Source organism: Heteronotia binoei, chromosome 20 (assembly GCF_032191835.1).
Source record: "Heteronotia binoei isolate CCM8104 ecotype False Entrance Well chromosome 20, APGP_CSIRO_Hbin_v1, whole genome shotgun sequence".
NCBI classification, from domain to species: Eukaryota; Metazoa; Chordata; class Lepidosauria; order Squamata; family Gekkonidae; genus Heteronotia; species Heteronotia binoei.
The window spans coordinates 34,296,070-34,322,950 of record NC_083242.1 but is presented as its reverse complement, the minus strand read 5'-3'; the positions used below and the strand labels follow the sequence as shown (position 1 = coordinate 34,322,950).

The window sequence follows — 26,881 nt, the reverse complement described above, 5'->3', positions numbered from 1 at the left end:
CCACACCCCCAGGAATATTAAGGTTGCCAGCCTCCAGATGGGGCCTGGAGACTTCCCAATTTTACAACTGATCTCCATCGGGCTGCCAAGCCCCTGATCCGGGCGGGGAATCTCCTGCCCGGGAGGTTCTCATTGGGCCAGCAGGGGGAACCTCCCCCAGCATCACTGGTGCAATGATGTCACCCGGAAGTGACATCATCAAAATGGCAGCGCCCGCGCAGGGCCGCTCTAGGCATTTCTGGTAGAGTTGCCAAGTCCAATTTAAGAAATATCTGGGGACTTTGGGGGTGGAGCCAGGAGACTTTAGGGGTGGAGCCAGGAGACATAGGGGTGGAGCCAAGATCAAGGCTGTGACAAGCATCATTGAACTCCAAAGGGAGTTCTGGCCATCACATTTAAAGGGATGGCACACCTTTTCAATGCCTTCCTTCCCTAGGAAATAATGAAGGATAGGGGCACCTTCTTTTGGGGCTCATAGAATTGGACCCGCTGATCCAATCGTTTTGAAACGTGGGGGATATTTTGGGGAGAGGCACTAGACACTGTACTGAAAATGTGGTGCCTCTACCTCAAAAAACAGCCCCCCCCAGAGCCCCAGATACCCGTGGATCAATTCTCCATTATTTTCTATGGGAATAAATCTCATATTCATATGGGAATAATAAGAGTTCCCAGCAGACATTTCCCTCCCCTCCCCCCCGCTTTCTGATGACCCTGAAGCGGGGGGAGGGCCTCCAAACCGGGGGATCCCCTGCCCCCACCTGGGGATTGGCAACCCTAATTTCCGGGAGAACTCTATGGTTTTCCCCGGACACTAGCCATTTGGGAGGTAAAACTCTATGGTACAATAGATACCATAGAGTTTTAACCTCCCGAATAGCTAGACCGTCCAGGAAAACTACAGATTTTTCCCGGAAACGCCTTGAGCGGCCCTGCACGGGTGCCACCATTTTGATGATGTCACTTCCGGGCAACGTAATTTCATTGCGCGCGCACGAATGTCCCCCGCTGGGGGATGAAGAGGACTTGGCAACCCTAGATCTCCAGCTGGCAGAGATCAGCTCCCCTGGAGAAAATGGCTGCCTTGGGGGGAGATTCTAAGGCATTGTACCTAAAGCTAAAGCCCCTCCCCTCCTCAAACCCCGCGCTCTCCCAGCTCCACCCCCAAAGTCTCCAGGTATTTTCCAACCCAGACCCGGCAACCCTATTCCAAGTCCAGAGTTGGCAACGGCACACATTAGAATCCAAACTGCCCTGGCTTGTCGACTCCTGGGAATGCTTTAAAGGTCATTGGTTTATTTCGGCAGCAGGGGGGTGGGGGAAGAATGCATTTCCACCTACCAGCTTGAAGAGATTCACCGCTTCTGCCCCCAGCCAGTCGTCCAAGTGGGTCAGAGGTGAGGCCAAGGTCTTGATGAGCATCCCAAAAACCGGTTCCTGGGGGAGGAAAAAGAAGCGAACCATTCATCTCTTAAGTTCAGCAGGAAAAACGCTTTAACGAAGGATCTCTTCACACAAACGTCTTAACGTAGCAGCAGGATGTTCAAGCCAGTGTGTCAGAGACAGCCACTATTTATGTTATTGACACCCCATCTTTCCTCTGCAATGGCTCACATAATTCTCTTCTCCTCCATAGTATCATCACAACACCGTTAGGGAGGTGAGAAGAAGTCTGTAGATTTATACCCCGCCTTCTCTCTGAATCAGAGTCTCAACATGGCTCACAATCTCCTTTCTCTTTTCCCCCCACAACAGACACCTTGTGAGGTAGGTGGGGCTGAGAGAGCTCTCCCAAAAGCTGCCCTTTCAAGGACAACTCCTACAAGAGCTATGGCTGACCCAAGGCCATTCCGGCAGCTGCAAGTGGAGGAGTGGGGAATCGAACCCGGTTCTCCCAGATAAGAGTCTGCGCGCTTGACCACTGCACCAAACTGGCTCTCAAGCCTGAGAGTGTGCGACTGGCCCAGAGGTCAGCCAATGAGTTTTCCTGGCCAAGTGGACATTCAAACCAAAGTCTCCCAGATTCTACTCTGACCACTACTCCGTTCTGGTTCTCTGAGCATCATGTTAGAATTTGAGAGCTGGTCTTGATTGCCCAGGGGTTTCAAACAGACAAAAGAAGGACTTCTTCAGACAGTGGTGGAAATACTATATTCTTGTGACAACACACCCTCCTGGACTGAATCAAGACCTCGGCTTCCTGTCTCATTACCATTGCCAATGACACTTCTGCATATCCCACCTCATCTAATCACACCTGCTATTGTCATTCACTTGTTATTGTCATTTGGCATCTGAAATCACTCTCTTTGATATAGAGATGGACTCACATTCTGTATCTGTATAACTGAGAAGTGGCTCACAAAAGCGACTACCCTGCCATAAATTTCGTTGGTCTTTAAGGTACTGCTGGTCTCTTGCTCTTTTCTACTGCTATAGACAGAGTAACACGGCTACCCGTCTTGATTTATATTGCAGAGTTTCTGTGCGTGTCTGCGTATGGAAGATGCAATTTTAATTTATTTAATTTAGATATCTATACCATGTTTTTTTCTCCATTTGGGACCCCAGGAGTCAATTCCCCCTCCTTCATTTTTATCCTCAACACAACCCTGTGAGGTAGGCAAGGCTGAGAGCGCGTGACTAGTCTCCCAGTGAGCTTCTGTGGCAGATGAGTCATTTGAACCTGGGACTTCCAGATCCTAGTGCGATTATGCTAACCACAGAACCACACCACAATGTGTACAGGGCACTTCCACACATGCTAAATAATGCAGTTTTGATCTACTTCAATGACCGTTTGCAGGTGGATTTTGCCATTTCACACAGTAAAATCCCGGTGCAAAGTGCATTAAAAGTGGATGGAAAGTGTGTTACTGTGTGTGAAAGCACCCTGATAGTGTATCTCTGTGTGTCCTTCTTCACCCCCAAATTCTTGTCCGAAGACCGTTGAGAACTTCTAGCCTGGAGGAAGACTGTACCACTGGGTCGTGACTGTTACAGGCACTGTCAGGCTCCAGAGAGAAGAAGCGATAAAATAAATATTTTGAACTTGATGTATATTTTGAACCTGAGCCCGTCAAGGGAGGAGGTCAAGAGCTTGGGAGTCCTACTGGAGCCTTCTTTATCAATGGAGGCCCAGGTAGCAGCCACTGCCAAGTCGGCGTTTTTCTACCTGAAGCGGGCAAAGCAGTTGGCTCCCTTCCTGGAGCGCCGGGACCTAGCAACAGTGATCCATGCAACGGTCACCTCAAGATTGGATTACTGTAACGCCCTCTACATGGGGCTGCCTCTGTGCCGAACCCGGAGGTTGCAGCTGGTGCAGAACGCGGCGGCTAGGCTGATATTGGGGCTCCCGAAATGGGAGCACATACAGCCGGGGCTACGCAAACTGCACTGGTTGCCAGTTACTTACCGGGTTCGTTACAAAGTGCTGGTTATCACCTTTAAAGCCCTATATGACCGAGGACCTGCCTACCTAAGGGACCGTCTCTCCCCATACGAACCCCAGAGAGCACTGAGGTCAGCAGGGAAGAACAAGCTGACTATCCCTGGACCAAAGGAGGCCAAACTTCAAAACATTCGTACACGGGCCTTCTCCGTCGCAGCTCCACACCTATGGAACCAGCTCCCGGAAGAAGTGCGAGCCCTGCGGTGCCTTGACCAGTTCCGCAGGGCCTGCAAGACCATCCTTTTCAGGATGGCCTTTGCTGACTGAGAGAATGCTGGTGGGTGACTTTCGCTACTATCATTTATAAATGGAATTAGCACCTGGAAATGTGTATTGTATTTGGTTAACTGGAACGTTTTAAAGTTAATGTGTTTTTAAACTTTGTATAATTTTATGAAAATGTTGCCCACTTTGGCGGGGAGGGCGGGATATAAATAAAATGTTATTATTATTATTAAAAAGTCTGCCGTGAAAACGTTGCGAAAGCAACGTCACCCCAGAGTCGGAAACGACTGGTGCTTGCACAGGGGCAGTGGGGGATTGGGCTTAAAATATTGGTTGCCAGGAGACACAGGGGGCCCACCCACAACTACAAGCCTATCGTTTAATTTTTGTAAGAAATAAAGTTTTCAAAAAAAAAAGTGGAAAAAAGGTACAATTAAAACTTTGGCAAAATATATATTTTTAGTAACAACAGTGTACATATATTGTACACATTACTGGCAGTCTGCAGTAGATACTAAATGTAAATACAGATTGCATTTTCTCCAGGGAAAAGGGGGAGATCCCCACTGGCAACCCTAAATACAATGTCAAATTGAGTTGTATTACAGTAGTAATACTGGAATTTCTATTATATTTTCAAGCTACTAAAAGCTCATTAACATTTTTAACATATTGTCTAATGCTTCATCAGGGGCCCACTTGCCATCGGGCAAGCTGAAACCCTGGCCAGTCCACCACTGCACAGGGGACTGCCTTTGTTTTTTTTTAGTCTTTCTCCCCGTCCCCGTTTTTTTCATCGAAGATCGTTAACAGCAGAGGAGCACATCTGGGAAATCTCTCTTTGCGGCACTGGATGCGATCTGTCACTGCTTAGTTCCCCCAACTCTAGAACACCCCGTGCTTTGAGACCACATACTAGAAGAGGCCCTTATCTGTTTCTTTTCTTTTTCAGGATCTTTATAGTTCATTAAATTAAACCTTAATTACAGAAAAATCCTTACCAATTCAAAAAAACCCATTAAATACATAAAACAGAGATCGGAGGTAGTTTTAAGACAATCATATTTACATTTTCAATTTCATTTCAATTTGGACCCATCTCCCTCATTTACGTAATAGTTTCTTATTTCTAGAAACCTGTATCCATTTGGTGAGCCAGTTTGGCGTAGTGGTTAAGTGTGCGGTTTCTTATCTGGGAGAACCGGGTTTGATTCCCCACGCCTTCACTTGCACCTGCTGGCATGGCCTTGGGTCAGCCATAGCTCTGACAGAGGTTGTCCTAGAAAGGGCAGCTGCTGTGAGAGTCCTCTCAGCTGCACCCACCTCACAGGGTGTCTGTTGTGGGGGAGGAAGGGAAAGGAGATGGTGAGCCACTCTGAGACTCTTGGGAGTGGAGGGTGGGATATAAATCCAATCTCTTCATCTACCTCACAGGGTGTCTGTTGAGGGGGAGGAAGGTAAAGGAGATTGTGAGCTGCTCTGAGACTCTTCGGAGTGGAGGGCGGGATATAAATCCAATATCTTCTTCTTCTTCCATTTGTATAGCCCATCCCATTTGTCTGCTGCCACTTGCTTCGATTTCCCATTTAACAGGGTGGTCAAAATGCCCCGTGGCACAGAGTGTTAAAGCTGCAGTACTGCAGTCCTAAGCTCTGCTCACGACCTGAGTTCGATCCCCGGCGGAAGCTGGGTTTTCAGGTAGCCCGCTCGAGGTTGACTCAGCCTTCCATCCTTCTGAGGTTGGTAAAATGAGTCCCCAGCTTGCTGGGGGGAAAGCGTAGATGACTGGGGAAGGCAAGGGCAAACCACCCCGTAAAAGTCTGCCGTGAAAATGTTGTGAAAGCAACGTCACCCCAGAGTCAGAAACGACTGGTGCTTGCCCAGCTCAACAAAGTCAACAAAGCTGTAATTCTCTATTGCCATGTTCTTATATTCTATTATTTTATATTATTTTGTATGCTGGTCTTAAGACTGTTTTTAATAAACTTTGACTTTGTTGACTTTGTTGGGTGCTTGCGCAGGGGACCTTTCCTTCCTGTTTCCAAAATGTCTAATTCTGCTACATTTAAGATTTTTTCCAGCAATTCCCCATACTCGGTATTTTCTCCTCTCTCCAACATTTTGCATATAAAATCCTTGCCTCTGTTTCTACATGTATTGCTAAATGGACATTTTCTTTATCCAGATCCTTCTGTACCATACTTAAAAGAGAAATTTCTGGTTTATAGGGTTATCAACGCTTTCAGTATTCCTTGAAAGTATCTCATGGACTTTTACCCAGTATATCTTAGCTTTTTTACACAGCCGCCAGATATGGTAAAATGTACCTGGATGGTCCCCACACTTCCAACAATTTACAAGAGGCCCTTTTCAAGGTTCCAAGATGTTGCCATGAAATTTGACATGTCAAAAGAGCTCCCTAAGCCCCCCCCCCATCCTTCCCAGCTCAGTTCAAGGGGTTCCCAACCCCCTTACCTTGAAATGGGTACGGACATACTTGGACATGGGGTAATTGTTGATGTTGAGGGGCAGAGTGAGCTGGGAATCTGGTTGCATCTTGGGAGCGGCCACGGGTACAATGCAGTCCTCGTTCACCTGTCGGTGGACTAGAAGAAGCAGACAGATCTCTCATGAAGCCAGCAGAAGTAAGAATTTTGGAATTCTAGGCCAGGAGTCGGCTTTAACAGAATCCGTACAGAAGAATGGGAGAAAGAGCCCGACTCCATCAGCCCATGGCACCAACTTGGCCGCCTAGGGTTGCCAAGTCCAATTCAAGAAATATCTGGGGGCTTTGCGGGTGAAGCCAGGAGACTTTGGGGGTGGAGCCAGGAGACATTAGGGGTGGAGCCAAGATCAAGGCTGTGACAAGCACAATTGAACTCCAAGGGAGTTCTGGCCATCACATTTAAAGGGACGGCACACCTTTTCAATTCCTTCCTTCCATAGGAAATAATGAAGGATAGGGGCACCTTCTTTTGGGGCTCATAGAATTTGACCCCCTGGTCCAATCTTTTTGAAACTTGGTGGGTATTTTGGGGAGAGGCAATAGATGCTATACTGAAAATTTGGTGCATCTACCCCAAAAAACAGCCTCCCCGGAGCCCCAGATACCTGCGGATCAATTCTCCATGATTTTCTATGGGAATAAATCTCCATAGGGAATAACAGAGTTCCCAGCAGACATTTCCCTCCCCTCCTCCCGCTTTCTAATGACCCTGAAGCAGGGGGAAGGCCTCCAAACCAGGGGATCCCCTGCCCCCACCTGGGGATTGGCAACCCTATGGCCGCCCAAGATTCTGTTTCAATGGCTGCTTCCTACACCACCCACAGAAAGAGTCTGGGGTTGCCAACTCTGACCTGGGGAACTCCTGGGGACTTGGGGACGGGGTTTGGGGAGGGGAGACATCAGCAGCCATTTCCTTCCAGGAAGCTGATCCACATGGTATGGAGCTCAGGAGCCACATGTGGGTCTTTCATATATATTGAGTGTCCCCACTGCCCTGTCGGCCGACTTGGAAAAAGCATTTCTCTCTTTAAATCATTTCTCCAAGTCAAGCCAGCTGACAGCTTGGAGAGTGCATTGAAAGTTAAAGTTGCTTTCTTTGCACCTCTCCTCTCCTCCCCATCTATTTTCCTTCCTTCCCTCCCTATCAGCCACAGCATATTGTTGGAACTCTCTATCTGGGGCAGAGTTGCTCTAAATTCTTGGTGCTTGGGGGGCAACAGTGGGAGGGCTTCAGTGGCCCCACTGATGGACCTCCTGATGGCACCTGGGGTTTTTTGGCCACTGTTTGACACAGAGTGTTGGACTGGATGGGCCATTGGCCTGATCCAACATGGCTTCTCTTATCTTGAACACATGAACACATGTAGCTGCCTTATACTGAATCAGACCCTCGGTCCATCAAAGTCAGTACTGTCTTCTCAGACTGGCAGCGGCTCTCCAGGGTCTCAAGCTGAGGTTTTTCACACCTATTTGCCTGGATCCTTTTTAGTTGGAGATGCCGGGGATTGAACCTGGGAGCTTCTGCTTACCAAGCAGATGCTCTGCCACTGAGCCACCATCCCTCCCCTTACACATATGAACATATGAAGCTGCCTTCTACTGAATCAGACCCTCATGGTCCATCGTAGTCAGTCTTGTCTACTCAGACTGGCAGCGGCTCTCCGGGGTCTCAAGCTGAGGTTTTTCACACCTACTTGCCTGGACCCTTTTTAGTTGGAGATGCCGGGGATTGAACCTGGGACCTTCTGCTTACCAAGCTGATGCTCTACCACTGAGCCACTTTAGAATGGGTTTCAATTCTCATATATATGAACATACGAGGCTGCCTTATACTGAATCTGACCCTCAGTCCATCCAAGTCAGTATTGTCTGCTCAGACTGGCAGCGGCTCTCCGGGGTCTCAAGCTGAGGTTTTTCACACCTATTTGCTTGGATCCTTTTTAGTTGGAAATGCCGGGGATTGAACCTGGGACCTTCTGCTTACCGAGCAGATGCTCTACCACTGAGCCACCTTCCTTCCTTCCTTCCTTCCTTCCTTCCTTCCTTCCTTCCTTCCTTCCTTCCTTCCTTCCTTCCTTCCTTCCTTCCTTCCTTCCTTCCTTCCTCCCTCCCTCCCTCCCTCTGATGGCCATGTCTTGCAGCTCTCAAACATCTGATGTTTATTCTTACGACAAACCACTTTGGCCATCCCTGGTCTGGAGAACGGATGTAATTCCAAGAGATCTCCAGGCTGAACATGGAGGTTGGCAACCCTCGGCTGTTACAGTATTTAGAATTGCCCATCATGCATTGGGATTAACCCCTCCCCATGGCCATGATCCAAACATCCTCTTCAGCAGATCTCAAGAAAACAGTTGTGGAAACCCTCCTCCCCACCCCGGGGGATTTGGAACCAGTCATTCACTGAGGGCCACATTCATTCATATCGGCCTCGGATCCCCCAGGGAGGGAGCCCTGGCCGATAAGACCGTACCCGCCACGGTGTTGAGAAGACCGACCAGTTCAGCAGGGACTTCCAAGGTCGAAACTTTCATCACCTCTCGAGGGGACATTTCCTGACGGGGGGGACGCAGAGAAAGAGAGTCACTCTTGATCCTCCGTCCGTTCAGCACAATGGTCGGATAGCGTCTGGTCGGGTTGCTGAAACTCACACTGCAGATCTTGCTGAGACTAGGTAAGTAACCGGGGAGTATTGGTCGGGGTTTGGAACGGCCCCGGAAGACCCTCTAAAGCAGGGCTCCCCAACGTTTCTTGAGGCTTGCGGGCACCTTTGGAATTCTGTCCGAGGTGGCGGACACAGGTATGAAACCGCTGCTGCAGAAAGCGGAGCCAGTCATAAAATGGCTCCCAAAAGAGGCGACCACAAAAATGGCCCCCACAGGAGGTGGTGCCAACTGCAAAATGGCTGCCACAAGAGGCGGGGCCAAGCCACGCATGTCAGAGACTGAGCTCATTCTTAGCTCGAAGAGTAACTCTTCAGCATTTCAGGCAGACGCGCTCTTTAAAAAAAAAAGATGCCAATCGGATCTCAACTGGCCAGTCACAACCTCTGACGGACTCCAGTAGGCCTCGCCCGCTGTCTAAAAAAAACTTGGTGGGCGCCAGAAAAGGTGTTAGTGGGTACCTTCGTGCCCGCGGGCACCGTGTTGAGGAGCCCTACTGTAGAGTACACACAAACCTAAACCGAGTTTATAATCATCCTCTTTTGCTCAGGGAACGTGGGGGAGAAGTCTTGGAATCTTGACAAGAGAAATTGCAAGATTCTCCTCAAACTACAATTCCCAAAATTCTTTGGAGGGATCCAAGACAGTTGTTCTAAAACTCAACAAGATGCTTAGAGACCCGCCCCCCCCCCCCCGTTAGCTCTCCACCCAGCATGAATTTCATTTAAAAGCAGCCCCAAAGGGGAAAGGGAGATATGGACTGGGGGCCAACCCCTGGGGCAAAGGCGATTTAATTCTTTGCAATGTCCCCCTTCGAAAGAAATTTGTGCACACCCTCTCGCCACAAAAAAGTCCGGCAAGGAAATAAGACAGGCTGAAAGAGGAACTGTCTTTTTCCCCTGACCAGGACTAATAACTTATTTCAGTTTCTATGGAGAAATGGAGACTTAAATGCAAAACTCTGCTAAGTTTCAGAGCTTCCAGGAACATTTGGGGCCAGCCAGCCTGTCTCTCCCGAACCTATCTCACCAGGTTGTTGTGAGGGTAAAATAGAGGATGGCAGAACCAGTGACAACTAGGGAGATTAGAGTTGCCAAGTCCAATTCAAGAAATATCTACGGACTTTGGGGGTGGAGCTAGGAGACTTTGGGGGTGGAGCCAGGAGCAAGGTTGTGACAAGCTTAATTGAACTCCAAAGGGAGTTCCGGCCATCACATTTAAAGGGACCGCACACCTTTTAAATGCCTTCCCTCCATTTGGAAAGAATGAAGGATAGAGGCAGCTTCTTTTCAGGCTCATAGAAGTAGACCCCGTGATCCAATCTTTTTGAAACTCGGAGGGTGTTTTGAGGAGAGGCATTGGATGTTATGCTGAAAATTTGGTACCTCTGTCTCAAAAAACAAGGGGCCCCCCGAGCCCCAGACCAATTCTCCATTATAACCGATGGGAATCAGTCTTCATAGAGAATAATGGAGCGCCCAACAGACATCCCCCCCCCCCTGCTTTCTGATAACTCTGAAGCAGGGGGAGGGCCTCCAAACCAGGGGTCCTCTGCCCCCACCTGGGGATTAAGGCAACCAAACAGAGTAACATGGGAAATGGAGCAGGGAAAAGGTATGCAAACCTCCGCAAAAAACCAGCCTCGGTCATAATAACACGAAACTTGCCAGTACTTTATAAACACAGAACTAAATTCAAGCACGCAAAGCGAAATGAATCACATTCGAAGGAAAAGAACGCCGACCACGCCCGCACCAGGAAGTCTCACAGGTGGCAATTAATGCCGAGTTCTCCATGAACAAAGATCCACGCTGTGGCAAAGTGGTTAGGGTTGCCAATCCCCAGGTGGCGGCAGGGGATCCCCCGGTTTGGAGGCCCTCCCCCCCGCTTCAGGGTCGTCAGAAAGCGGAGGGGAGGGGAGGGGAGGGGAGGGAAATGTCTGCTGGGAGATTTATTCCCATAGAAAATCATGGAGAATTGATCCGCGGGTATCTGGGGCTCGGGGGGGTGTCTATTTTTTGGGGCAGAGGCACCAAATTTTCAGTACAGTGTCTAGTGCCTCTCCCCAAAATACCCCCCAAGTTTCAAAAGGATTGGACCAGGGGGTCCAATTCTATGAGCCCCAAAAGAAAGTGCCCCTATCCTTCATTATTTCCTATGGAAGGAAGGCATCGAAAAGGTGTGCCGTCCCTTTAAATGTGATGGCCACAACTCCCTTTGGAGTTCAATGATGCTTGTCACACCCTTGCTCCTGGCTCCACCCCTGAAGTCTCCTGGCTCCACCCCCATAGTCCCCAGATATTTCTTGAATTGGACTTGGCAACCCTAAAAGAGGTCGACCCTTAAACGGCATCCAGCACTCCAGTCCTTCTTCCAAGAGTGAAAGGTGAGATGATCCAGTGCAGCAGAGCACATAGAGAATGCAACAGGGTTGTACATGATGCCCCGTTTCACTCAAAGCTTCTACAAGCTTCACAGTGCCATTATACTATTTTCAAAAAAGACCTCTTTGCCACAGCTTGGATCTTTATGCATGGAGAACGTAGCATTAATTACCATCTGTGAGACTTTCTGGTGTGGGCGTGGTCAGCGTTTTTTTCCTTTGAATGTGATTCATTTCACTTTGCATGTTTGAATTTAGTTCTATGTTTATAGGGTTGCCAACTCCAAGTTAAGAAATATCTGGGGACTTTGGGGGTGGAGCCAGGAGACATTGGGGTGGAGCCAAGATCAAGGCTGTGACAAGCATAATTGAACTCCAAAGGGAGTTCTGGCCATCACATTTAAAGGGACGGCACACCTTTTCAATGCCTTCCTTCCATAGGAAATAATGAAGGATAGGGGCACTTTCTTTTGGGGCTCATAGAATTGGACCCCCTGGTCCAATCGTTTTGAAACTTGGGGGATATTTTGGGGAGAGGCACTAGATGCTGTACTGAAAAATTGGTGCCTCTACCTCAAAAAACAGCCCCCCCCAGAGCCCCAGATACCCGCGGATCAATTCTCCATTATTTTCTATGGGAATAAATCTCTATAGGAGATAATAGAGTTCCCAGCAGACATTTCCCTCCCCTCCCCCTGCTTTCTGACAACCCTGAAGCGGGGGGAGGGCCTCCAAACCGGGGGATCCCCTGCCCCCACCTGGGGATTGGCAACCCTATATGTTTATAAAGTACTGATAAGTTTTGTGTTATTACTGAGGCTGGTTTTTTGTGGAGGTTTGTATACCTTTTCCTACGCCACCTGGGGATGGAGATGTGAGATTTGAGTGCACATCTGGCAGTGGGGGGGAAAGACATGCATTCAATGTCCATGTGCCAGTGTTTATGCTACCCTTCTCAAGAATGGGGTACATGGTTCTCCTCCCCCACTTTATTATTCTGACTCCAACCCTGCGAGGTAGGCTAGGCCAAGAGACGGTACAGCTGGCCCAAGGTCACCCAACAAAAGGCAGAGTTGGGATTCCAACCTGGGTCTCCCCAATCCTAGCCTGATGAGTGATGGGTGCCAGGTTAAAACTAGGGTTGCCAACAGGCCTGGAGGGGGGGGGGGAGGCTTGACCTTTTAATCGAGGCTTAATGTATGAAAATGGGAAGCTGAAACGTGGTAGAGAAGTAAACAAAAAAAAACATCACCTGCTAAATAATATCTCACTAAGCCTCTATTGAAGAAACAGGACTTTATTTCTCCAAGGCTGTTATTTCTCCCTAGTTAAAGGGGAGCACTCACTGGAGAAGACCCTGATGCTGGGAAAGACAGAAGGCAAAAGAAAAAGGGGACGGCAAAAGAGGAGATGGCTGGACAGCGTTGCTGATGTAACTAACACGAATTTGAGCAGACTTTGGACGATGGTAGAAGACAGGAGGGCCTGGCGTGACTTTGTCCATGGGGTCGCAAAGAGTCGGACTCAACTGTGCGACTGAACAACAACAACAAAGCACGCTAATTAATTCTTTTGGCTGAGCCCCCCCCCCCACCTTTGGTGTGTGTGTTTGATTTAATCTGTTAGGTTCTCCCCTCCCACCGCCTTCCAGTTCTGCTCAGTTACTTATTTCCTGTGGAATTGCTTCTTTTATTGACAATTTAATATTTTACAAATTAACCCGTTTCTTGTTTAAAACCTGTTAGCTGTCGTGGAAGCTATGGAATAAAAATTGTTCAGACACACAGAAGCAATCTCCTCCTAGTAGAAAAGGAACTCAGTTTTGGGCACGGCTTACAAAAAAGCCCCTCACACCCTTCTCCCCTGGTCCATTTTATCCTTACAACAACCCTGTAAGGAAGGTTAGGGTGAGAGCGTGACTGGCTCGCAATCACCATGGCCGAGGCAGAATTCGAACTCAGGTCTCCCATATCCTAGCCTCCCGCTCTAACCACTACACCATGCTGGCTTTCAGGAGGAAAGGGGAAAGGCTTAACTCCTTCCGTCCCTGAGCACTATGGTTGCCCAGTCTGCACTGGGGCCCTTTGAACTGGCTTTTGGGAGAAAAGAATGTTTGGGGGCTCATACAGATAACTCCCAGGTTCAGGGCTTTTCTTGAGCAGGAACGCAGTTCTGGCTGGCTTGGATTCAGGGGGTGTGGCCTAACATGCAAACGAGTTCCTCCTGGGCTTTTTCTACAAACAAGCCCTGTGTGAAACAACAGTGATGTCAGGGGTGTGGTTTAATATGCAAATGAGTTCCTGCTGGGCTTTTGCTACAAAAAAGCCCTGCCCCTGGTCATTTGCCCCCAAGAGGTTGCGAGCCGGCCTTCCGTGCTCTGCCTCCTTGAAGAGCAAAATGACACACAATGAAAAGTGACTTAATTTTGCAGAGGCCAGTTGCGGAATTCCCTTTCACTCATCGTGGAATTCTGAACAGTAATCTGTGCATGCATTCAGAGCCTTCCACCCAATGCCCCCGTAAGCCACATGGGATTCCATCTCCCTGGCACAAAAACACTATTTTGGCATTACCTGCTGAGCCTTCTTCTTTTCCTCTTCTGCTTTCCGGCGCTCTTCCGCTTTTCTCTGAAAGCAGAGAGGAGTTCCATGGTCAGAGAACTTATGACGTTTGCAAAAAATGTCTCACGATAGAAAATCCATCAGGGTTAAAAATATTTTTTAAAACAAAGTAATTGCCAGTGTTTGCTGGGCTGTAACCGTACTCTTTGGGTTGCCAGCTCTGGGTTGGGAAATTCCTGGAGATTTGGGGGAGTAGGGCGAAAGGGTATTGAAAAATGATTCATGAAATATTGCAAAAGGGGGGAAAAAATGCTGTCATTATTACCATTTAAGCCTGAGATGTTTTTACTAAACATTCTGCCTGAGAAAATAGATAAAAATGCTAGACATTTAATTTTGCATATAATTACGGCAGCTGGGATAGCATATCCTAAATACTGGAAGGAAATAGAAGTCCCTACAAAAGAGGAACTTTTGATGAAAATCCTGGGAACAGCAGAAATGGACACATTAAGAACATAAGAACATAAGAGAAGCCATGTTAGATCAGGCCAATGGCCCATCCAGTCCAACATTCTGTGTCACACAGCAGCCAAATATATATATATATATATATATATATATATATATATATATATATATATATATATATATATATATATATATATATATATATATATATATACACACACACACACACACACACACACACACTGTGGCTAATAGCCACTGATGGACCTCTGCTCCATATTTTTATCTAACCCCTTCTTGAAGGTGGCTATGCTTGTGGACGCCACCACCTCCTGTGGCAGTGAATTCCACATGTTAATCACCCTTTGGGTGAAGAAGTACTTCCTTTTATCCGTTTTAACCTGTCTGCTCAGCAATTTCATCGAATGCCCACGAGTTCTTGTATTGTGAGAAAGGGAGAAAAGTACTTCTTTCTCTACTTTCTACATTAAGGGAAGTATTGAGAGAAAATAGCACACACGACATAAATGAACTTTGGCGACCACTTCGTGAATGGATAAATACAAGTGATTGAACCCAGAAGAGTTTCTATAATTTTATGTGTTTCCGTCTCAGAGCAAACAGGTTTTAAGCTGTAACAGTACTTAATTGCAAGCCAATATAAGGTTTAAGACAACAGACTTGCAGAAATGTTATAATGAAACAGAAACAATAGAATCTAAGAGAAGTATGTAAAACTATGAATATATATGTTTGTCTCTCTACCTTCCCTCCCCTTTTTCCTTTTTACTGACCAAAACCAATAAATATTATTAAAACAGAAATTTGGGGGTGTGGATGGACCTCCTTGGCATAATGCCACAGAATCTATTTTCCCAAGCAGCCATTTTCTCCTGGCGAACTGATTCTCTTAGCTGAAGGGAGACCCCCCTAGTCCTAAGGTTACCAGCCTCCACGTTGGGCCTGGAGAACTTCTGGAATTAAATTTGGTCTCTAGGTGACAGAGATCAGCTCCCCAAGAGAAAATGACTCCTCTGGAGTGCACTGTGCCTTACAGAGGTCTCAACCGCACCCAGGCTCCATCCCCAAAATCCCCAGGTATTTCCCATCCCAGAATTCATACTCCTACCTGGAGGTTGGCAAGCAAACATATCCTTCAGTTTCTTCACTTTTATTATTGACTTCATTTAAAGTCCACTTTTCTCTCCCCGGAGGGGACCAAAAGGCGTTCACAACATTCTCCCCTTCTCTACTTAATTGTTGCAACAACAACCCAGCGAGGTAGGGCTAGGCCAAGGGTGGCCAAACTTGCTAAATGTAAGAGCTGCATAGAATAAATGTCAGATGTTTAAGAGTGGTAAGAAATGAACATCAGAAGGAAGGAAGGAAGGAAGGAAGGAAGGAAGGAAGGAAGGAAGGAAGGAAGGAAGGAAGGAAGGAAGGAAGGAAGGAAGGAAGGAAGGAAGGAAGATGGGAAAGGGAGAGGTGGAGAGAAAACAACTTTTACTCAATGCATTCGCCAAGCTGCCACTGGCTTGGCTAGGAGAAGTAATGTAAAGAGAGAAATGCCTTCTCCAAGCCGGCCATTGCAGCAATGGGGGCTTCAAGAGCCACACATGTGCGAAAGAGCCACACGTGGCTCCCGAGCCACACGTTGGCCACCCCTGGACTAAACTGACTGGGTTAGGCACACACAAACTGACAGCCCAATGGCACACACCCAGCTTCTGTGGCAGAGTGGGGGATTCGAACCTGGGTCTCCCAGCGCCAAGCCCGACACTCTAACCACTCTGCCACTCATCCCTTAACGTTTGGAGGCTCTGGATAGACACTGGAAAAGATAAGGAGTAGAGTGGGATGTTCCAGTGTGGGCAAGCTGGGGCCCTGCGGAGATCAGTAAGAACCAGAGAATTGGCCCCATCATCTCTTCGGTGCCACCACAAAGAGATTCCCAGCGGAAGTTCCAGTTTTGCCAAGTAAGGTTGCCAGATCTAACTCAGGAAATATCTGGGGACTTGGGGGTGGAACCAGGGGACTTTGGGGTGGGGGTAGGGGTGGGAGCAAAGATCCTTACAAACATTGAATTTTGTCTGAGTATTGTAAAACTGTGTATTGTATAAATTTTGTGGAATATCCCTCGTCGATAAAGGCTTGAAGCAGCTGTGGCAGATGTCGACGGCCAGTCAAGGGAATTCCGACGTTTCTTCCACGTGTGAAAAATTGGAATGCTTCCGTATCTACTGAAACTGGCACTGAGTCCGTTTTGTATACAAGGAAGGGGCACCATTTGGTGTTTTTCACGAAGGGACTTGTTTCTCTGTATTGTGTTGTATTGTAATTTTATACAAATATTAGTCATTCGTCACTATAACCCTTGGGTTCCGCTTGGGTTTGTATTTCAGGAGTGACTTCCCTCAATTGTATTAATTTCCAAGTGGGGCCTGGAGACCTAAGAACATAAGAATATAAGAGAAGCCACGATGGATCAGGCCAATGGCCCATCCAGTCCAACACTGTGTCACACAGCGGCCAAAAAACCCAAAGTGCCATCAGGAGGTCCACCAGTGGCCAACAAAAACCAAGTGCCATCAAGAGGTCCACCAGTGGGACTAGAAGCCCTCCCACTGTGTGTTGCCCCTCCCCAAGCACCAAGAAGACAGTGCATCCCTGCCCCAGACAGAAGAACATAAGAGAAGCCATGTTGGATCAGGCCAGTGGCCCATCCAGTCCAACACTCTGTATCACATAAGAACATAAGAGAAGCCATGTTGGATCAGGCCAATGGCCCATCCAATCCAACACTCTGTGTCACACAGCGGCCAAAAAACCCAGGTGCCATCAGGAGGTCCACCCCAAAAAGCGCTGGAATACAGAGCATCAGTTGTACTTCTGACCTCCCAGAATTACAACAGATCCCCAGACCACAGAGGTCAGTTCCTATGGCTTCTTAGGCGGATGGACTCTCTGGCATTACACCCTGTTGAGGTTCCCTCCCCCCCTCTCCAAAACCCCTAGACCTCCAGGAATTTCCCCACCTGGAGTTGGCCACCCTAGGATTCTCAGTACCCAGGAGAGCCAGTTTGGTGTAGTGGTTAAGTGTGTGGATTCTTATCTGGGAGAACAGGATTTGATTCCCCACTCCTCCACTTGCACCTGCTAGAATGGCCTTGGGTCAGCTATAGCTCTGGCAGAGGTTGTCCTTGAAAAGGCAGCTGCTATGAGAGCCCTCTCCAGCCCCACCCACCTCACAGGGTGTCTGTTATGGGGGAGGAAGGGAAAGGAGATTGTGAGCCGCTCTGAGACTCTTCGGAGTGGAGGGCGGGATATAAATCCAATATCTTCTTCTTCTTCAATCTCCTTTCCCTTCCTCCCCCACAACAGACACCCTGTGAAGCGGGTGTCTGTTGTGGGGCCGCTCTGAGACTCTGTCCTTGAAAGGGCAGCTGCTGTGAGAGCCCTCTCCAGCCCCACCCACCTCACAGGGTGTCTGTTGTGGGGGAGGAAGGGAAAGGAGCTTGTGAGCCGCTCTGAGACTCTTCGAAGTGGAGGGCGAGATATAAATCCAATATCTTCATCTTCTTCTTCAGGAGCCTCAGTATCTATTACTCCAAGCAAATGACAACTCTACCCTGAAAAATAATCTGACGCCTGGAGGGCACACACTTGGCACACTTGGGGGCTCTGAGAATCGTAGAGGTGGAAGGGACCTTCAGGGAGGGTCATCTAATCCAACCCCCTGCACAATGCAGGAAACTCACAAAGACTCTCCCCTAAATTCACAGGATCCTCATTGCTGTCAGAGGGCCATCTAGCCTCTGTTTTTGGAAGTCTACGGACTCTTTCTATGGACATTTTGATGTTAGAATCATAGAGCTGGAAGGGACCTCCAGGGGTCATCTAATCCAACCACCTGCACAGTGCAGGAAACTCACAAACCCCTCCCCATGAATTCACAGGATCTTCATCGCTCTCAGATGGCCATCCAGCCTCTGCTTAAAAACCTCCAAGGAAGGAGAGCCCACCACCTCCTGAGGAAGCCTGTTCCACTGAGGAACCACTCTAAACTCACAAACCCCTCCCCCTAAATTCACAGGATCCTCATTGCTGTCAGATGGCCATCCAGCCTCTTTAAAACCCTCCAAGGAAGGAGAGCCCACCATCTCCCAAGGAAGCCTGCTCCACTGAGGAACCACTCTAACGGTCAGGAAGTTCTTCCTCATGTTGGTTCCGGTCCTGCCTTCTGGGGCCACAGAAAACAATTCCACACCATCCTCTATATCAGTGGCCCCCAATCTTTTTGGCACTAGGAACCGGTTTTGTGGAAGACATTTTTTTCCACAGACCGGTGGGGGTAAAGCTGCTGGAGTTTTGGCTGCCCCAGGCTGACCCCACACCCACACCGCATCCCTGCCCCCCATGGGGTCTTTAAATGAGGAGTAGGCAAAGGTCTCTGCCTCACTCTGTGGCCTGGTTGCTAAGTGTCCTTGAGGACTAGATCCTTTATTGCATGCACGCATACACACACACTTTTCCCATGGGTAGAATTAGCTGTGGATGTCTTCCTTCATGACAGTGCTGCCAGGGGTGAGAAGTCACATTTCACTCCGCAGCCCTTCGAGTACCTGAAGACAGTGATCACCTCTCAGCTGCCTCCTCTCCAGGCTAAACATCCCCAGCTCCTTCAACCTTTCCTCACAGGACTTGGTCTTCAGACCCCTCGCCATCTTCGTCGCCCTCCTCCAGCTTGTCTCTATCCACCTTAAAATGTGGTGCCCACATTTTAAGAGAGAGGGAAGGGTGAGACAACCAGACTCTTGCCTGGTCCCCATGCCGAGGTGTGAGTCCAACAGGGTCCCTCCTCTTTCAGCTCCAGAGAGCCAGTTTGGTGTAGGGGTTAAAATGCGCTGACTCTTATCTGGGAGAACCGGGTTTGATTCCCCAGTCCTCCACTTGCAGCTGCTGGAATGGCCTTGGGTCAGCCATAGCTCTCGCAAGAGTTGTCCTCGAAAGGGCAGCTTCTGGGAGAGCCCTCTCAGCCCCACCGACCTCACAGGGTGTCTGTTGTGGGGGGAGAAGATAAAGGAGATTGAAAGGCGCTCTGGGTCTCTGATTCAGAAAAAAGGGCAGGGTACAGATCTGAAGTCTTCTTCTTCTTCTCCCATCCGGCCTGCCCCTACCGGGTTACTCACCGCGTCTTCGTCCTCCTCCACTTGGAAACGGACCCTCTTCAAGATGCCCACGAGACTCTTCATGACGCCCGACGAGGCTGCCGTGTGCCCAGGGCTGGGGTGGATGCCAGCCACCCACGGCAGGTTCAACTGTTTGTTTACTGAGCTTGCCTGACTCATGCTTTCAACTCTTCGGATAGAACTGGCACGGGAGCATTTGCGGTGCTTTGTCAGGGCAGTTGCCTCGTGAGACTCCGGGGGTGGAGGGAAGAGTTGCAGATAACATGCAGCGATCGATGTGGAACGTCGGTCTTTGCCAATATTGGTTATGCGCCCAAGGATCAATGCTGTTGAAAGCGTTTTTGGTCTCCTTGTCCTCAGTGCCCTGGTCTGTTTGTGTCTTAACTCCCAGCTTCTCTCCTATCATTGTCCTGGCTGGCTGCCACGTGGATGGGAAAACGTGAACTTTCCCATCTGTTCAGCGGCCATTTTCCCTGACACTGTCCCTGAGGCGGCCATATCCTTCCCCTCACCACTGAGGTGGGGCTTTTTTTGTCTTTAAATCAGCAGTTGAACATTTATTATATTAATATAAGTGCTATAACAATCGGTGTCTCAGATTCTCTGAATTCATAGCTTTATTTTTTTTTAAAGTCTCTATCCCCTTTTCTTTGTGGAGATTAGGGGGAAAGCATAGCTCTACAACAAAAGGAGGTACAAAGCTGGGAGTTCAGAGAACCTGCTACACTAATATATTAACATATATTTTTAAGAACCACGGGAAATTGCGACCACCATGGTAATTAGGATTGCCGAGTCCAATTCAAGAAATATCTGAGGATTTTGGGGGTGGAGCCAGGAGCAAGGGTGTGACAAGCATAACTGAACTCCAAAGGGAATTCTGGCCATCACATTTCAAAGGACTGCACACTTTTTAAATGCCTTCCCTCCACTGGAAATAATGAAGGGCAGGGGCACTTTCTTTGGGGGGCTCATAGAATTGGATCCCCTGGTCCAATCTTTTTGAAACTTGGAGGATGTTTTGAGGAGAGGCACCAGATTCTATGCTGAAAATGTGGTGTTTCTATGTCAAAGAACAGCCCCCTCCCTGAGCCCCGGATACCCACAGATCAAATCTCCACTATACCCTATGGGAATCGGTTTCCGTAGGGAATAATGGAGTGTTCAGCAGATATTCCCCCCTCCTCCACTTTGTGATGATCCTGAAGTGGGGAGGAAGGGCCTCCAAACCAGGCGATCCCCTGTCCCCACCTGGAGATTGGCAACCCTAATGGTAATCGTTCTAATGAAGATCTAGGTACCCAAAGTTTTGTAAGATCTCTTGGATCAGGCCCTCCATCTAGCAACAGGCTTCCAATGGGGGCCAACCAGATGCCCACAGAAGTGGGGCAGAGAAGCTAAAGCCTCCCTTTATTGTTCCCTCACCCACATATACGTACAATGCCTTGTAACATGGAGGCTCCATTTAGGTTTCAGGGCTCCTGGAGACCGAAAGATAGATTTGTGGAATGTCAGGTGAATGGAATCTTGAGCTGAGCCAATCAAGTCACACCTCTGTTTCCTATGGAATCCTACCACAGCCAATGGAATGGTACCCTCTCTCTCTTCCACCGCCCTCCATTTAAAATATGAGCTCATAACAGGCCCGAAGCCAGAAAATTTTACTTGGGGGGGCCCACGGAAAATTTTTTTGGGTGGAGGGGCTCCGACTTTGCTCTATTGCTTCAGACCAACATGACTGCCCGACTGGATCCATCTACATTTAAGCCCGTGTAAGAGAAATGAGCAGCCCAATGGTGCAGAGCGGTAAAGCTGCCGTACTACAGACCGAGTTCTCTGCTCACAACCTGAGTTCGATCCCGACAGAGGCTGGGTTCAGGTAGCCAGCTCAAGGTTAACTCAGCCTTCCATCCTTTCAAGGTCGGTCAAATGAAGACCCAGCTTGCTGGGGGGGGGGGGGAAATGTAGATGACTGGGGAAGGCAATGGCAAACCACCTCGTCAAAAGTCTGCCACGAAAACGTCGTGATGCAACGTCACCCCAGAGTCAGAAACGATTGGTGCTTGCACAGGGGACGACCTTTACCTTTTAGCATCCCCTCCCCCCCCCCACAAATCCCTTCCATAGCGACCCCTCCCAGACTTTTGGACACATCCCTACATCAAATCAAATGTTTCCAATTCAAATATGCATTTATTGTTAGGGGAAGGGATACAGGTGTCGCCAAAGAGCGTGGGAGGGTAGGAAACATATGCAAGGGATCCGTTTGGAAGAAGGGGTCCAAGAAGGAGTCAGATCTGCACAGCGATGGTAAACCCCCCCTTGACTGTGCATGAGGTTGGGGTCTGAATGGTATGGGTCTCTCTCCCCGTCTCTCTGGAGGCAGCACACGGCTATATAGCATTACGTCAACTCTGCGTTCCTCTCTCTCCTCCTCTGGCCTAGGACAAGCTGTGGCTATTTTCCCCCAACGCCTTTATTTTTCACGGAGTTCTCTGCCGTTTCTGAAAGTTTAGGGGATGATCCTCCTTACACTTCTGTGCATTTGAAAGACTGGAACACAGCATGCATGTCTCAAGAACATAAGAGGAGCCATGTTGGATCAGGCCATTGTCCAATCCAGTCCAACACTCTGTGTCACACAGTGGCCAAAAAACCCAGGTGCCATCAGGTCCATCAGTGGGGCGAGACGAGGACACTAGAAGTCCTCCCACTGTTGCACCCCACCCCCCCCACCCCGCCCAAGCACCAAGAATACAGAGCATCACTTGCCCCAGACGGAGAGTTCCAACAATTACGCTCTGGCTAATAGCCACTGATGGACCTCTGCTCCAGATGTTGATCTATTCCCTTCTTGAAGCCTCCCCCCTCATCAATCATCCTCCCCTGCGTCTTTTCTTATTTTGCTTTTGGAGTAAGCAGCCTTGAACCTCCAGTTCGCAGTCAGAAAAAAAAACACACCATTGTTTGTCCCTTACACATTGCACAGTTGGGAGGTTGTCTCCCAACACGATTAATACCATCAGTAGAATCCGCCCAGTTCCCTCACTAATATTTTAAGCTTCCCACCCCAGTTCTGCTTCTGCTAACTGCTTTCCTTTCTTCTTGGGCCCCCTCCTACGATGTTTTTATACCCGTGTCCCCTCCGTAAGGGTGGAGCACCATTCAGGCAAACTTGCCGAGGCTCCTACCAGACAGGTCATGCCAGTTTAGGATCTATTCATTCAGGGATGGGTGGGTTTTGGGGCATCTTTGTAACAATAAACTGTTCTAAGCAAGCAAACAGACCAGATGGTCCGAGTGAGCAAACTTGGGAACAAAAGGGAAGAGAGTATCTGGATTCTCTGATTGCAACACACACACACACACACACACACTCAAACACACCATATTGGCCTTTTCTCTTTCATCACCCTGCTCCAGGTGGAATGGAGGCAAAAGCACACAGCATCATTTAACCCGTGTTAATTACCTCATGTTAATTAGCACATGTTGGATTCAGGTCTGCAACGAGGAGCAATTTCTTATCCTGACCCCCCCACCCCCCCCCACACTTTGCGGGGAAAATGCAGAAACGGGGGCTCTTCTACATGGTGCAAACCCCACTTTTGTCCTCATTGCTCTTCCCTGCACAAAAGCATTCACAGCGGCAACAGAACCTCCACATGGAGATTTTCACCACCAGGGCTTTTTTTTGCATATTAGGCCGCACACCCCTGATGTAGCCAATCCTCTTGGAGCTTACAGTAGGTCCTGTAATTAGAGCTCTGTAAGCTCCAGGAGGATTGGCTACATCAGGGGTTTGTGGCCTCATATGCAAAGGAGTTCCTGCTACAAAAAATGGCCCTGTTCAACACCATTTCCCCTGTGCTGTCGACTCCTTGCCCTGGGAGAGGGGGAACTAGCAGGCACTAAGGAAATAACACCAGGCACAGGTGGGGAGGTATGGAAATCAACACACCCCCAGCCAGTGTTCCCTCTGAGGTGAGTTAGCGTGAGCTAGTTCACAGCTTTTTAGCCTCCAGCTCACCCATTTTTGACTTAGCTCAGGAAGGAAGGCCCCAAAGCATAATTTATGCAGCCCCTGTCCTTCATTATTTCCAATGGAGGGAAGGCATTTAAAAGGTGTGCGGTCCCTTTAACTGTGATGGAGTTCAATTATGGAGTTCAATTATGCTTATCACAACCTTTGGAGTTCAATTATGCTTGTCACAACCTTGCTCCTGGCTCCACCCCCAAAGTCTCCTGGCTCCACCCCCCAAAGTCCCCAGATAGTTCTTGAACTGGACTTGGCAACCCTACCAGAGAAGCATGTTTGAGGATCTATATTGTGCCACTCTCCTGACCAGAAACTGGCCCCAGCGACTTTTGTTTGGTATCACCTACATTGAAGATGAAGAAGATATTGGATTTCTATCCCGCCCTCCACTCCGAAGAGTCTCAGAGCGGCTCACAATCTCCTTTACCTTCCTCCCCCACAACAGACACCCTGTGAGGTGGGTTGGGCTGGAGAGGGCTCTCACAGCAGCTGCCCTTTCAAGGACCACCTCTGCAAGAGCTATGGCTGACCCAAGGCCATTCCAGCAGGTGCAAGTGGAGGAGTGGGGAATCAAACCCGGTTCTCCCAGATAAGAGTCCGCACACTTCACCACTACACCAAACTGGCTCTCCAACTGGGTTACATGTTCTCTAACCCAGCCACTGTATGAAATGATCAACCCTGTATATCAAAACAGGCCAGAAGTTCATAGATGGCACTGTGGGAGGTGCCCCCGTGGCACGCAGAAAGTCCTAGATTCAACCTCTGCCATCTTCAGTTAGAGGACCTCAGGTGGTCTCGGGGAAGACTTGTGTGGCTGAAAACTCAATCAGAGGACGCCCGGCTGAGCTAGATGGACTGGTGGTCTGACTTGGTCGAAAGGTAATTTCATAGCCATGGCTAAGTGGAACACCAGGTTGGAATACGAGGGATGCAGGGCTCAATCCCCGCTATGTCTGGTTGAGAAGTTCTTAGGTGGAGACAGGGCTTTTTTCGTAGCAGGAGCTCCTTTGCATATTAGGCCGCACACCCCTGATGTAGCCAATCCTCCAAGAGCTTACAGGGCTCTTCGTACAGGGCCTCCTGTAAGCTCTTGAAGGATTGGCTACGTCAGAGGTGTGTGGCCTAGTATATAAAGGAGTTCCAGCTACAGAAAAAAGCCTGGGGTGGAGATAGTTACTGTCCATTAGAAGAGAGGGTATTGAGTTACATGGTCCAGTGGAGGGCTCGGGAGAAGGCAATTGGGAATGTTTATAACACTGTCCAAAGCAGGGGTGGCCAAACTGTGGTTTGGAAGCCAGATGTGGTTTCTTCACACATACTGTGCGGCTCTTGAAGCCCCTGCCACCCTGTTGACTGGCTTGGAGAAGGCATTTGTCTCTTTCAATCACTTCTCTTTCAATCACTTCTCCAAACCGAGCCAGCCCCTTCTCCCTCCCTCTTTCTCCTCCCCTCCCTCCCTCCCCACCTTCCTTTCTCATTTGTTTCCAACTGAGGGAATTAGAGAATGCTTGCCAAAATATATCACATTTTTTAAAAAAATTCAGGAAACAAATACTTCTAGTGATCTAGTGGTTCTGTTTACCACCATCAAAGATCATTTAAAATTGAAATAAATAAGATGTTGTGCTAGCAGCTCAAGGCTGCTTTTATTCTTGATCGATGCGCTCTCTCTCTCTCTGTATGTATAATAATATATAATTGCACAGTGAATCAGACAGGGGGCATGGTCAGCACCTCGGGAGCTGGCAGGCCAGAGCAACTCTTTCCCTTTCCTCTGGGTGCACAGGGGTTCTCCTTCTTGCATCCACACAACACCACACAACCCAGGAACTCACCTTGAGGTACCTCTTGCGATTCACGTAGATGCGTACAAGCACCTGAACTTGATGATGGTCCCTCTCAGCCGCGAGTATTTTTGCCTGCAAAGAGGGGAAACTCGCTCAGTATTACGTACGGGGAAAGATCTGTACCAAATCTTAGCAAATCTTAGAGTGAGAAAACAAGATAGCCTTCAGACCTGGGATGGTATGTGTTTGCATAGAGAGGGAAAGGGTATTTCTAACATCCAGGTTCTGATATATGAGAAAATTCAAACTCTGAGGAAGGACCTCGCTCTCCCAAATTTGTTCAGCTCTGCTGAGGAATGCTTAGCAAATTATACCATAATGAGAATATATTATAAGATTGCTTATGACAGATTATTTGATGGCTGAGAGCAGAATTAGATGTTTACACAATCCATGTGGGCTTCTCCCTTCTTCATGGTAACATCTAACATAACACGACATGTGCTATGATATCATAGTGATGATGCTTGCACGGTCAATGATGCAAGGCTGGAGACAGGATACAAGGTGATGATGTCACAGGAAGAAGGGGAGAATGGAACATTGGGAGGATAGGAGGGAGGGAGGTCCATATTTTCTTTAAGGTCCACTTCCGCTCTGAGTTGCCCAATTTATTACAGAGGATTTCAAAGACTAACATTTAAGTCTTGTTAACAAGGTGCCTGCCAATTCCTTCTTGGGGAACTTTCTGGAGATTTGGGGGATGGTGCCCTGAAGAGGGTGGGGCTTGAGGAGAAGGATTGACCTGCCACATTCATCATTACAAACTGACCCGAACGAGAGAATTCATTCAGAATTGGCCAGACTAAACTCAAGTCTGAGGTGTACCACTTCCATAAGTGGGAGGGGGGACATTAAAAATAATCTCTCCGCATAAACAAAAGCACAGTCCTCTCAGATATCCCTAGTTTTCCACATGGAGGTGATCATTTGGTTTGAAGGAATATTAAGAGTTCCCTGCTTGACATGTGAAACATTCCCATGGGGACCCATGTCCGTTACCTCAGTGTGTTTAGGTGGCTGGTGAGGAATCTACCACAATTCATCTCCCTCCCCGCCCCCCTCAATATCTGTGTTTGTATCTGTCCAAGAGAAGCTGTGTGGTAGCTCAGCACCTGGCCAAGAACCCGCGGGACCGGGCCTGGATGAGAATAATCTTGTGACGGAGGGCGTAGAAGCGCTTCTTGATGAAGAAGCCCCGCGTGTAGCGCTGGAGGGTCAGCACTGCCATTTGCACCATCCGCTCGCGCCGGCTCTCCAGTTGCTGGTAGACGCTCTCCTTCATGAAGAGCTAAAGACATGAGGAGAAAGTTGAAAAATCAGGGCACCTGAGGGAAACCATGCTTTCTATGGTCAACCCTGCAACCATGAGGAGGGGAATTTGTCGGGTTCATCATCAAAGGATGGAAACCCCACAAATGAAATTTCCTTCATGAAGAGCTAAAGACATGAGGGAAAAGTTGAAAGATCAGGCACCTGAGGGAAGCCATGCTAGGTACGAAGTCAACCATGCACCCATGAGGAGGGAAAACCCCACAAATGA

At 48.6% G+C, this 26,881-nt stretch overlaps 1 protein-coding gene across 1 annotated transcript in view; it reads right to left on the bottom strand.

Moving 5' to 3' along the window:
* MYO15A (myosin XVA) overlaps positions 1-26,881 on the bottom strand; it is a 168,957-nt gene that overhangs the window by 91,531 nt on the left and 50,545 nt on the right. The window contains 8 exon segments of the mRNA XM_060260643.1: positions 1,342-1,437; positions 6,152-6,262; positions 8,636-8,852; positions 8,929-8,996; positions 13,802-13,855; positions 25,327-25,367; positions 25,370-25,410; positions 26,454-26,629. Coding sequence (XP_060116626.1) covers positions 1,342-1,437; positions 6,152-6,262; positions 8,636-8,852; positions 8,929-8,996; positions 13,802-13,855; positions 25,327-25,367; positions 25,370-25,410; positions 26,454-26,629 — 804 coding nt within the window.